Below are 13,656 nucleotides of genomic sequence, written 5' to 3'. Positions count from 1 at the left end.
CCATAGGACATAGCAGCATCTGCTCAGAGTAATGCCCAATAACATTTTCTGGCTAACCAGAATGCTGGGGTACAGATATCAATGCAGTATCTCAAGATCAGAAGAGAAGGATGAATTCCAAGGAATGTAGGTAACCAAACCCCCTAAATGCCTTGAAGCAGCCAGAAAGGGAAGCTGCTCCAGCTAGGTAAAACTTTGCCCATTTCCAGGCAGTCACAAACCAGTGCCATGGAAAGAGCACCTGCAGAGAGCCAGTAATCTTAAACTTAACTGCTGTTTAAATGAACAGAAGAGAATAAGAGAAGGCCAGAGAAGGCCTGGAAGCCTGCCTCTTTAAAAAAGGCATTTTCTATTGACACCATCCTCAAAATCATCCAGAAGACTACCTGTCAAAATAAAGAGTACAATGAGAATAATCTTACATTTAAACATTTTTTTCTGTTTCTTTGACCACTGAAATGCTTGAATGCCAGCAGGGAAGCAGAATATCACCTCAGTACATATATGCCAATGTGTGTAACCTTGAGTCAAGTTACACAAATTGAACACAGTGAAGTAAGCCTTACGAAAGGCTAAATTGTTTTGATAAATTTAATATGGAATTTTGAACTGTTGTAAGTTGCCCAGTGTTGAGGCCCAGGCGCAAGGGGAGTTAGATCAGGGAGAGGAGTCAGATAAGGACAAGGTCCCTGGGGATGTTATAGGAGGGGGGGACTCTGTCAGTCCACAGACTTCCTCGTCCACCCCTCCTGCTGAGGCAAATCCTGCCCCGTCTGCAACTTCCCCATCTGAGCCATTGGGAAGTGACCCTCCAGGCGTGCCAACCCCACACGCAGCGGAATCCCTGCCTGGCACTTCAAACGCTTCCTCGCCAACCAGTTTCCCACTCCCTGAGGTCGTGCCATCACTTAGCGAAACCTCACCATCGGATGGGGCATCAGAGGCTCGCCCCCCTGTACCCTGTGCAAAAAGTGGGACTCCCAGAGGGTGGAACTGCGGAAGAGCCGTCGGTTATGGGCGAAGACCTTCTCTACTTAAGCAGGTGCCCACTCAGACTCTGGTGCTGAGTCAACTCTCCCCACATGCTGCAGAGACTCTTTAGGTAGCTTAGCTAGGGAAAGTAGTAAGCTAGAGTAGACAGGTTTATGAAGTGCACTGATTTGGATGTAACCATCACCCTAATAAAACAAGAATTAAACCAAGCCTCGCCTCCATCTCGTGTCTCAGGCTCTGGGCAGGACAGCTTGACTCAGCCATCACCTCCCTTCACCGATGCTCCCATGACTGACACCATGGAGGCTAGCGGCGGCACCAAAGGGGGACTTCAAGGAACCGTCAAAGCCTTGTATGCCGAAGTCCAGAATCTCCAGGCAGTAACCCAGAATCTCCAACTCAAGCATCAAAACCTTCAAGTCCTGATTGCCCAAGGAAGCGCAGCAGTGGCGGCCATGCCACCCATCCGAGTCAGGTTGCCAGTGGGACCACCTCCTCGCTATGGTGGCCAGAATGACCAGTTTGCCACGCTCCTTGCCCAGTGTGAACTATACATACACGTGTGTCAAGCCGAGTTTCCGAATGATGATGTGAAGTTGGCATTTATCATCAGCCTCCTGGAAGGGGAAGCAGCCAAGTGGGTACCCCATACCTCGTGAGAAATGACCCTGTTTGGGGTCAATATACCACCTTCGTCGCAGCCATGACCGAGATGTTTCGTGACCCTCAGCATAAAGAGATGGTCACCCACCAGCTAGGAACTTTGAAACAGGGAAAGAGTTCCATGGGGACCTATACTAACACATTTTATGTCTTAGCCCAGGAGGTGGATGACCCAGCTTTAATGTACTTCTACTGGAATGGGCTTAGCCCGGAGATGCTGGATGAATTGGCACATACCTCCCCGCCTGGCAGCCTGGTGGAGCTGATCCAGTTATGTCTGCAGATAGACGATCGGATTGAAGGTTGCCACTTGGAGCACAGGGCAGAATTTCCATGTTCTCAGGCTCCCACACCTCTCTCCCACGTCCGTTTCCCACTTAGCATGGGAACCTCAACTTCGTTGGGGGTGGAGCCCATGCAAATTGTAGGGGCTAGACCATGCCTGTTGGAGGAGAAGCGCAGGAGGGAGGGGTTATGTCTGTATTGTGGGAAAGGGGGGCATCTGGCCCAAGGATGCCCCTCCAAAGGAGAAAGAGCTCCGGTGCAAGAAAACTCCAAATCCCAGCTCTCATATAGGCCAAAGAGTTGGAAGCAAAGCAGACACCAGGGCCTCGCCACCAACCCCTCCTATCGCAGCCCGCCCTTCACCTGCCGGTTCGACTGACTCTTCCTTCAGGGCGAAGTATCCAGGTCAGCGCCATGATCGACAGTGGGGCTCAATCAAGTTTTATGGACTGGGACTTCGCTCAGGAGCATGGGGTGCCCACCCAAATGCTTGAACAGCCCTTGTCCGTCGAGACCATTGATGGGTGGTCCTTAAAGTCAGGAACTGTTACCAGGGCAACAGAGATGCTAGAAATGGAAATCTCAGAACATGCAGAGAGACTGTCATGCCACATGGCTTCCCTACCTCGCTTCCCAGTGGTGTTGGGAATGCCCTGGTTGGTTCAGCACAGTCCCACAATTTTCTAGGACCAAGCGGTGGTGCTCTTTACTTCGGGGTACTGCCATCAGCACTGCCAACCGCGGAAGAAGCCTTCCCCCAATGTTGTGGCTGGAGTCGTACCACAGGAGGAAGTTGTCCTGCTGGACAAGTATGAGGAGTACCGGGATGTGTTTGACAAACAGGAAGCCAATCAGTTGCCCCCCATCGACCGTACGACTGTGCCATAAATCTGATGCCGGGGGTGCGCATCCCTGCAGGGCAGATTTACTCCTTGTCGGAAATGGAGCTGGCAGCGCTAAGGGAATTCCTGGAAACTAACCTGAAGAGGGGCTTCATTCAACCCTCCCAGTCTCCGGCCGGGGCCCCTTTGCTGTTTAAGAAGAAGAACGGAGAGTTACGCCTGTGTGATGACTACCAAGAGCTGAATAAGATCACCATTCCCAACAGCTACCCCCTGTCGCTCATCACGGAGATGCTGGAGTGACTGCAGTTGGCCAAGATTTATACCAAGCTGTATTTGAGGGGAGCTTACAATCTGGTTTGAATCAAGGAGGGGGTGAGTGGAAGACTGTGTTCAAGACACATTATGGACAGTTTGAGTACTTGGTCATGCCTTTCAGACTATCTAATAGTCCAGAGGTCTTCCAGAGCTTCATGAATGACATATTTAGGGACTATCTGAATCGGTTCATGATTGTGTATCTGGACAATATCCTAATCTATTCGGACTCCCCAACTGAACACGAGAGCACGTGTGGGCGGTGCTACAATGTCTCTATGCCAAGCTGGAGAAGTGCAGCTTTGACCTAACAACGCTGGACTTTCTGAGGTATTGCATTTCTCCCACCGGGGTGGAGTTGGACCCCAGCAAGGTGCACTGCGTCCTCATGTGGCAGACTCCCAAAACAAAGAAGGAACTTCAGCGGTTCCTGGGGTTCGCTAACTACTACCATCGGTTCATTGCTAATTACTCTGACAAGACTGTGCCCCTCACGGACTGTCTGAAAGGCCTAGGTCCCTTTCACTGGACTGACGCCACGCAAGGAGCCTTCAAGGAGTTGAAGGTTCGGTTCACCTCAGAACCCATACTGCAACACGAGAACCCAACACACCCCTTTGTGGTGGAGACAGATGCGTTGGATGTGGCCGTCGGAGCGGTGCTTTTACAACCAGCACAGAGACGGGGAGGTCTGAGACCGTGTGCTTACTTTTCCCGGCAGTTGACAAGTTCAGAGCAAAACTACACCGTGTGGGAAAAGGAATTGCTGGCTATTCAGGATGCGTTTGAAACTTGGTGACATCTTTTGGAAGGAGCGCAGCATGAGACTGAGGTGCACACCGATCATCAGAACCTGGACAGCCTCCACACTGCACATAAGCTGAACCAGAGGCAGGTGCACTGGGCACAGTTCTTCACTCGCTTCCACTTCAGAACCCATTACATTTCTCAAGCGCAGAATAAGCGAGCAGATACTCTGTTCCACAAACTGGAATACCTGGAGAATCTGACTCCGAGACTGCAGCAACTGATTATACTCGAGAAGATGGTGGCAGGGGTGTGCCAGGACTCCTGGGTGGAAGAAAAGCATTCGGCGCAAGAACAATGTCAGCTTTTCACTGAGACAGCAGTGTCGGTGGGGGTGCAGGTAGGGCTGGAGATTCCTTGGTAATTGCCAGGCTGTAAGTCCTCAGCCGGCAGCTGGGCTATAAATCTGCCAGGCTAGCAAGGAGGAAGCAAAATAAGGGCAGCGGCTGTTCCAAGCTTACGTGCCAAGCCAGAAACCCAGAAGAGACGTCAGTGAAGGTCTGGGTCTAGTTTGCCGAGAGATCAGTCCAAGTCAAGGTTCAGGGGATAGGAAGACACACAGTGGTCACACCTGACGACATAACACACTGAAGCCAGGGTCTGTCTTTTAAAGAACACCTCTGCAGACAGGTGGGAACAATCACCCCTCTGGCTTCTGCAAGCGTGCTGGCCTTAAATGGACAGGCCGGCCCCTCTGCTGCCTGACTTTCTGTCATCTTTGCTCTGCAGGTGGGAGGGGAGCCTCCCGGTCACTGACTGATTCCGGCTGAAGGGCTTCAGCTGGGTCTTGGACGCTCTCCAGCTGAGGGGGAGTAGGAGCTGCATTCTCAGGAGTTTCCTCTGTTTCCCCTTCTGGGTCTGTGGCTGTGACTCCCGAGTCGTCCTCGTCTGACGAGTCCTCCGAAGGGGCATGACAAACAAGATCCATTTGTCAAGGAGAAGCGCACTGAATTAGAGGGGCAGCCTACTGGGAGTACAGAGGGCTATACGCTGAAGGGGGTGCTGTATCACTATGACGCTATGTACATGTCCCCCGGGGAAGCGAGGGCTGAAGTCCTGCATCAGTCTCATGACTCCCCCACTGCTGGGCACTTTGGAGCCTTTAAAACTTTGCAAACAGTCGCCAGGGAGTTTTGGTGGTCTTGGATGAAGTAGGAGATGGAGCACTATGTCCAGTTCTGCCCTGTATGCGCAAGAGCCAAACACGTCACAGGACAGCCAGCAGGACTCTTGGAGCCACTCCCTACACCCCAGGGCCCTTGGCAGATGGTAACTATGGACTTTATCACGGACCTTCCCCCCTCGCAGGGGAAGACAACAGTGTTGGTGGTGGAGGATACTTTTACTAAAATGGCTTATTTCATTCCGTGCTCGGGATTCCCAAATGCACGAGAGATGGCTCAACTGTATGTGCAGCATGTTTACTGGTTGCATGGCCTCCCAGACAGTTTAGTTTCAGACCCGGGGCCTCAATTTACGGCTTGGCTTTGGCGTGCCTTGTGGCAACTCCTGCAGAGTGAGCTGAGACTGTCATTGTCCCATCATCCGCAAATGGATGGTCAGACTGAGAAGGTGAATGCCACATTGGAGCAGTATCTCCGCTGTTATGTCAGTTACCAGCAAGACAAATGGACATCCTTTTTGCCCTTAGAGGAATTCACTTACAACAGTGCAGACAGAGCATGCCACCACGCAACAAACCCCATTCTTTGGGATATCACCCTTGAGCTTTTCCTGCCCCACATGCCAGCCCTGCCGTTCCGGCAGCAGAGGACTTTGTGCAAGAGCTTCAGGCAACGCAGCAGTTGCTGAAGGAACAGTTAGAGAGGGCAAAAATGGACTATAAGAGAGTCGCAGATCAACATCGATAGGAGGGGCCCGTGATCCATGTGGAAGACAGGGTGTGGCTGTCCACACGTTATCTACCTACTACGGTGTGCTGCCATAAGCTGGAGGACCAAAACGTGGGGCCCTTCAAAGTTGAGGTGCAGATCAATCCAGTGGCCTTTCACCTGAGGCTGCCTCTCTCCTTCAAGATACACCCGGTGTTTCATCGATCCCTGCTTACCCTGGAGCAACCCTCCAATCTCCACCGGGAGCCATAGGTGCCTCAGCCCCCCGTAGCGATGAATGGACAAGAGGGGTATGAGGTGGCACAGATTTTGGACTTGCAGGGGCGCCGAGGGTGGCTTCAGTATTTGATCCACTGGAAGGGGTACAATCAGTCAGAACGTTTGTGGGAATCAGCTGATGACGTCCATGTGTGGGACTTGGTGAGAGAGTTCCATGATGCCTACCCGGACAAGCCCAAACCCAGGGGGTGGAGGAAGATGCTGCATGGAGGGGGGGATGATGTTGCACCCCAGGTGCAAGGGGAGTTAGATCAGGGAGAGGAGTCAGATGAGGACAAGGTCCCTGGGGACGTTATAGGAGGGGGGGGGTTCTCTCAGTCCACAGACTTCCTCGTCCACCCCTCTTGCTGAGGCAGATCCTGCCCCGTCTGCGAGTTCCCCATCTGAGCCATTGGGAAGTGACCCTCCAGGCGCACCAACCCCGCACGCACCAGAATCCGCACCTGGCACTTCAAACGCTTCCCCGCCAACCAGTTTCCCACTTCCTGAGGTCACGCCATCACCTAGAGAAACCTCACAGTCGGTTTGGGTGTCAGAGGCTTGCCTGCCCTAACCCCACGCGAGAAGTGGGACTCCCAGAGGGTGGAACTGCGGAGGAGCCGTCGGTTACAGGCGAAGACCTTCCCTACTTAAGCAGGTGCCCACCCAGACTCTGGTGCTGAGTCAACTCTCCCCACATGCTGCAGAGATTCTTTAGGTAGCTTAGCTAGGGAAAGTAGTGAGCTAAAGTAGACAGGTTTATGAAGCGCACTGCTTTGGATGTAACCATCACCCTAATAAAACAAGAATTAAACCAAGCCTCGCCTCCATCTCGTGTCTCAGGCTCTGGGCAGGATACCCAGGAACCTGCTGGTGAAGGTCAGGACTTAACCATGCAACCACTACCTTCCTGGAGAACCACACTGAAGCCACAGAAATAGAAAGGGCAGAAAACCTCTTGCAATTTGAAAAAGATATATTCAGCTTAATGTATGTCATCTTGCTAAGTTATGTTTACCCAGCAGGACAACAATAAGATCCTCCTCCACCTTCTTTCCTTCTAAGGAAGTCACTGGATAAATCCAAATATTTACTCGGACAGTTATGAAGGGCTGCAACTGTTCAGAGGAGCAAACTGGAGCTTTGCATTGATGCCCTAGAAATAGATAGGGTAGAAAACCTCTTGTAAATTGACAAAGCTATACTCAGCTTAATTTATTTATCTTGCTAAGTTACGTTTTCCCAACAGAATAACAGTAAAATGCTCCTCCATACAGAAGTCACTGAATAAATCCCAGAATTTACAGAGTTATGAAGGGCTGCAACTGTTTAGAGGAGCAAACTGGAGCTTTGAGCTGAAGCTCATGAGGCAATTCATATGCCTTCACTACACTGAGCCCCCCTTGAAGAGCCACCAGGTTATTCTACTGTTGCCCCTGGAAATGGCCTGCTGCTGTTCAGGCCTTTCTCTTAGAAATATTGAACCTGATGTTCTAGTGCCTCCAATAAAAAAGGCGGGAAAACTCCTCAGCAGAAGATCACGCCACATCTCTTCCCAAGGATTCTGAGGGAAAGCTAAACCCTTTCCACAGTCACTGGACAGACTAGGACCTGAAGCACAGTGGAGAGTGATACAACACTGCCAATTTATCTCTACCACAAGCAGCATCCACACTAAATGTTGCTGCTCTGGTGCAATTTCTGAGTAATACTTGGAAGGCCCAAGTTTGGCTGCCTTGCTTACCTTAGGGCTTGAGCTGACCAAGGTATCATACATAGGAAGAAATGTGCACACAGGAGATGGTCAACCAGAGCGTGCGCGCGCGCGCACACACACACACACACACACAGCAGAGGGGTGCAGTATCCAGCTGTCAACATATACACTGGAAGAGGGGTGCGGTGGATGTTGGAGGCCAAGCCGCACACACATGGTAGAGAGGTACGGTGAAGCCCAAATTGCAGGTCAACATTCCTTCCAGTGGAATTCCTTCTGACATGGGCCGTGAGGCTAGTGACTGCAGAGATGATGGCTGCTGCATATCACTGCGCTGTGCCTCAGTAGTGATATCCAGTCGCAGAAGAAGATGTCCCAGCCATGGTAACATGCACACGGTAGAGGGAAGCGGTACCAGGTGCTAGCTGAATAAAGACCAAACAACACGCACACAGGCTGAGAGGTACAATGAACAAGTAATCAACACATGCACAGGTAGAGAGGTGTGGTGGATTAATGGAGGCCAGAGATAACATGCACACAGTAGATGGGAGCGGTTTGACCTCAGAAGACAGCCAAGAAGGGTTTGGGCTTTTTTTACTTCACCCTTGTTCAAGCCGGGAAGGGAAGAAGAAGAGAGGAGAACCAAAGGCTAGGAGCTGATTAGAGACCAACTGAGAAGAAAAAGGCAGGAGAGGTGAAAGCAATGGGGAGGCAAAGAAAAGAGCTCTTGGAGCTGCACCTAGTGGCAGTTGCTAGGGAAGGAGGGGCTGGAGCTGAGCCCAGGGAGCGAGGAGGGAAGAAGCCAGCCAAAAGGGACAAAGCCGGAGCTGCTGCTGGCAGCAAGGAGGGAAGGAACCATCCCAGGAAGGTGAGTGGCAGCAAGGAAGGCCAGAGCTATGCCACATACTTCGAGGGACAAAGAAACAGAGCTCCAGTTGTGAGCTCTGTAAGCGGGAGTGAGGAGGAGGAAGCCAAAAAGCGCCTCCCTGGGTGAGAGGCCCGGAGAAGGAAACCAGGGAAGCTGCAGGGAAAGCCACCCCAAGGGGCCCAGGGAAGGAGGCCACAGTAGCAAGACCCAGGGAAGGGAACCAGGGAGGCTGTAAGGAAGGCCGCTCCAAGGGGCCAGGGGAAGCAGGCCACAGTAGCAAGCCTTGGATTTTTTTTTAAAACACAAATGCAAACAAGCAGAGTGAAACAAAGACAGAAATACAACAAGGAAACAGACTCACAACTACAGTGACTAAAGGTGAATAAGCTTTAAGGCTGAGAGATCCAACCTCGGACAAAAGCAGAAATGGACTGGGTTGAGGACTGGAAAGAACAGCTAAAATCTTGACTCCTGAGCATTCCTGCCTTTGGACACTAGGCAGCGCTATAACCCACCTGATGGCATGCTACCTGGGGAAAAACCAAGATGATAGCACTACATATTCATTACACAATTTGATGTACAGGGCCTATGAACACCTTGGACACAGCCTACTGGGAATCTCTCTTATGTGGTCCCATTGAAATGAATGGAAGCTATACCAAACCACGAATGCACTCCTGAACACACTTGTGCACTTCAACCCCATTAATTGCAAAGGGAGAAGTTTCAAGAGAACTTCTCTTGTTTTTCATTATATGATATGCTGCAGCGCCTTTTAAATTGAGAGAGAATATAATTTACGTTACGTTTGATATTTCATGTTATAAAATTAAAAGTAGCTTGATGCCAAAACTTTATTCATGTGACTTTTTTAATTTAGGAAAGAGTTTGTGTTAAAAAGAAAAAACGAAGGAGGGAAGGCTTTCCCGTGGAGTGATGTTATGGTGCAGGTAACAGCACATATAATAGTTCAATAGTAGAAATAGTAGAAAACATACTGACCTGATGTAGGGCACCAAAGGGTCAACATGATGTAAGAGGACTGCAGTAACATATGAAAACACAAAGGAAGCAGATGACCAAACAACAAGAGCCGAAGGCAAGATACTCAGACCTTGCTGAAACCACCACATCTCAAAATCATCTTCCAGGTCCAAACACTATAAAGAATGAAGAGATACAAAGACAAAAGTATTTTTCTCTTCCTCCTCCCCACCCTTGAAAGCAAACAACTCTTCTAATATGCAGTCTTCCAACTCTGTGTTCAGAAACACACCCAGGCAAATCCTTTCACTGAATCAAGACTTCTGTCTACAAATATTAGTTTCATTTTCATTCTTTGTGCTTGTATTGCAACACCAGCACAGATCAGGAAACAGAAAGTTGATGGCAATACAGAAGCGCTGGGAACTGGAAAGCAGACGTTTATTCGGACATGTACAAAGCTACTTTTTTTTAAGAGCTAGATGGGTGGGGAGAGAATTTTCCTAGTTTCTCAGAAGTTTCAATTCATGACAGTGATATCAAAATGATCACAATGTTTTCCCAGTTATGTTCTCCACAGATGTTTATAACATCCTGAAGGATTAAAGGGGATGCCTGGCACAATGGGTAGAGAATGTGCCCCAGTATTTCCCCCATATAATAAAAAATATGATTATCGATCAACATTCTAAACGTAAATTCTAAAACACAAATATGAAAAACTACATCAGTCTTAAGAGAATTTTAAATATTTCTTTAATCAGGTACCATTACTAAAGAATGGAAACAAGAAGATTAGCAAATAGCAACCATGATACACCATAGAGGAGCAGTCTGATACTAATGGTATTACTGGGACCAATTTCCACCTGAGGTTGGAAAAATAAAATAGGCATTGTAAAAGCGGCTTTCTTTTTTATCTATCCATGAGTATAAATCAATGTTTACATGATAATCCTCATCATCCCAGCCTTAGATATAGGTAAGTCCAGCTAATGCTGTGCAGATGACCTAACCTTTTTCTTTTTGCTTATAGACAGACAATACAGTGCAATCATTAAAAAGAAAACATTTACAGCAGAGGAAAAACAAAAATAATTGCTGTAACATTCAGCTAGAAGGCAAAAGCGAAATAGTCTTGTAAGCTTGACCCTGCAAAAAGAAGTAATATAACGATTTAGAAAAAGTATCCTATACAAAAAAGTTATATTAATTTGGACTACCCTTAATTTATTGTGTGTTAGCTCTGATTACAATGAACACTTCCCTTATACATAATCCACCACTAACTATTTGGTTCCAGTATTTAATCAGAAGTAGGTCTAGCCGTGACAATTATGTTTTGTCAAAGATATATTTTCCTTAAGAATAAATCTTTCAGGTATATGCCACAGAAATAACTGTAGATTCACTAATAGGCAAAACAAAACCCTTGCAGTTTAAGAACACACCTATAGCCAACAGATATTTCTATCAAACTTTAAAAAGCAGGGAAATTGGGCAGCTATAGTGAATGCACCAGGGGAGCAGGAGCATATGGTGAGTGGTGGCACACCTGCAATCAGGACTACATCTCCAAAGATGGAGAATTATATTTTTTGTATATGTTTGTTGGTGTTCTTGCTTTGCTTCTCTCCTGTGTTATTACTGTTTCTCAGAGGCACATGTTACCAAATTCTTCCAAGCTATACAGGAAGTGGATTGGACTGTGAAAGACCAACCCAAATTGTGTTTGCATTTTGACAAATTTGTAGGGCAGTCCAATAACTCAGAGAGGTCAGGTCTCCTGCTCCCCTGGTGCATTCACTATAGCTGCCCAATTTCCCTGCTTTTTAAAGTTTGATACAGGTACGTTCTTAAACTGCAAGGCATTTTTTAGCTATTAGGAATTTCTCTGCTTTTTAATCTGGGAGGTAAGAAAGGGGATCCTGTGTAAGTTTGCTGAGAATGGATTGATCATTTGCATGCTTATTGAGTTCAGTGGGATTTACTCCTCTGCAGTCATGCTTAGCATAGGTGAAACTGACCATGGGGGGAGGAAGAGAAGAGGAAAGGAGGGGGGGCTAGAGTGGGCAGGGGAGGAGGGAGAAGAGGGGAGGGGAGGAAGAAGGGAGGAGGGGAGAAGAGAGGGGAACAAGGGGAGAGAGGGGGAGGGGAAACGCAGATCTGATCATTTACATGATTATTGAGTTCAGTTGGATTTATTCCCGTGCAATTATGCTTAGGATAGGATAGGAGGGAGGGAGGGAGGGAGGGAGGAGAAAGGGAAGCAGGGGGAGGCCAGGGGAGAGGGAGGGGCAGGAGGGGGAAAGGGAAGGAAGGGGAAGCAGGAGGGAGAGGATGAGAGACAGGAGGAGGGCAGGGTAGTTTGATCATTTGCATGCTTACTGAGTTTAATGGCATAGTGGTTAAGTGTTGGACTATGACCTGGGAGACCAGGGTTTGAATCCCTACACAGCCATGAAGCTCACTGGGTGACCTTGGGCCAGTCACTGCCTCTCAGCCTCAGAGGAAGGCAATGGTAAACTATCTCTGAATACTGCTTGCCATGAAAACCCTATCTATAGGGTAGCCATAAGTCGGGATCGACTTGAAGGCAGCCCACTTCCTTCTTCACTTTTCTGTGCAATCATGCTTAGGATAGGTAAAACTAACCATGGGGGAGAAGGAGAAGTGGAGAGGGAAGCAGGAAGGGAGGGGAGAGCTGAGGGGGGAGGGGACTGGAAGGGGAAGAAGAGGGAAGGGTGAAGGAAGGGGGAGGGAAAGAGGGAGGTGATAGGAGAGAGGAGGAGGGGAGGGCAGGTTTGATCATTTGCATGCTTTTTGAGTTCAGTGGGATTTACTCCTATGCAGTCATGCTTAGGATAGGTGAAACTGACCTGGGGGAGGGGCAGTGAGGGGGGAGGAGGGGGAAGGGGGAGAGAAGGGGAGGTAGGGTAGTGGTAGGGAGGAAAGGGAAGGGGAGGTTTTTGTGTATCACCATGAAAATGTGGAGGGTTGTTGAGCAAGCGTTTCTGAGTTCAGGACTATAAGTTTTTAAAGGTTTTGTTCTGAAATGAGCTTATGGGAAGCAGCAGAATGGTGTGTGGGGTATTTTCAATTTAACATTGCAGAATGCGAAAAATCCACACTGGCTATAGTGTACAGCCACTCTCATGGCTGTATAATAATAGGAAGCTCATATTCAGATCTTCCTGATGTTACCATCCTGACAATTCACTTTTTTTTGTCACAGCCTAGGGCATTCCCAGAGGTATATAACAGTACAGTATCTATATTGCAAGGGTATTTCCAGCATTATAATAATTTAACCTAATTAGAGTCAGTCACTATCTGAAAATGTCTATATATAATAGTTTTCTTTTAAGTTTTCATTACGTAAGAATGCTGCTTATGTTTGCCATAAATCAACCCTACTGTTCTCAGAAATGTGTGTGCCCAAAGCTCTTCTGGAGTATTCTCATCATAGGTTCTCAGAGACTTAAGGTTTCTAATATGCTTTTGTTTAGCTAAAAAAATAAAAAATGGTTTCACAGTTCTAAAATTGTCTTCGCTAACTGTTGCTGGTTGCTAAATTTAAGCAGCACAGCAGAGGGTAACAGCGGTCTGAAATGCGAGTGTGCCAGTGTGTGTGTGTTTACCTAAGAAAGCAGGCTTTTACCCTGCATCAGGATCACTGAGACTTAAGACTTAGTAAAATAAGAAAAGCTACTTTATTTATAGAAATACATAGTAGATAGAAAGACATACCTAGTTCTAACTAACTAAGCTGGAGGTGGAACGCCCAGGCGTGGGAGTTGACCTCATGGCTAGGAGAGAGAGAGCAGAGACAAAAGGTGTCTCCTCTGTCCCAGACAGTCAGAGAAGAGAAGAAATGGAAAGGGCAGAAGGAGGAGGGGCAGGTAAGCTTCCCTAAAGACATATCAGTCTAATAGCCAGAAGGAAGTCAGTCAGAGCATCCCAGGTAAAGGTAATCAAGCTTATCCATCTGGAGGACCCTAACTCTATCTCCCTTCTGGAACATAAACAAAAGAACAGAACAGGAGTTGCTCTTGCCCCACT

The 13,656-nt window shown here is 48.2% G+C and overlaps 1 protein-coding gene across 3 annotated transcripts in view; it reads right to left on the bottom strand.

Annotated features, from left to right (window-relative positions):
• DRAM2 (DNA damage regulated autophagy modulator 2) overlaps positions 1-13,656 on the bottom strand; it is a 34,486-nt gene that overhangs the window by 16,053 nt on the left and 4,777 nt on the right. For 2 of the 3 annotated variants that reach the window (XM_061631825.1, XM_061631823.1), the window contains exon 2: positions 9,613-9,770. In XM_061631825.1, coding sequence (XP_061487809.1) covers positions 9,613-9,743 — 131 coding nt within the window. In that variant the 5' untranslated portion in view covers positions 9,744-9,770. Of the gene's footprint in view, positions 1-1,893; positions 2,099-9,612; positions 9,771-13,656 lie in introns of those variants that run through there. The other variant, XM_061631824.1, reaches the window with a different exon arrangement.

The sequence above is a fragment of the Rhineura floridana genome, chromosome 6, assembly GCF_030035675.1.
Source record: "Rhineura floridana isolate rRhiFlo1 chromosome 6, rRhiFlo1.hap2, whole genome shotgun sequence".
Lineage (NCBI taxonomy): Eukaryota > Metazoa > Chordata > Lepidosauria > Squamata > Rhineuridae > Rhineura > Rhineura floridana.
Note: the sequence above shows the minus strand (reverse complement) of the source record. Positions and strands in the feature narration are given on the sequence as shown.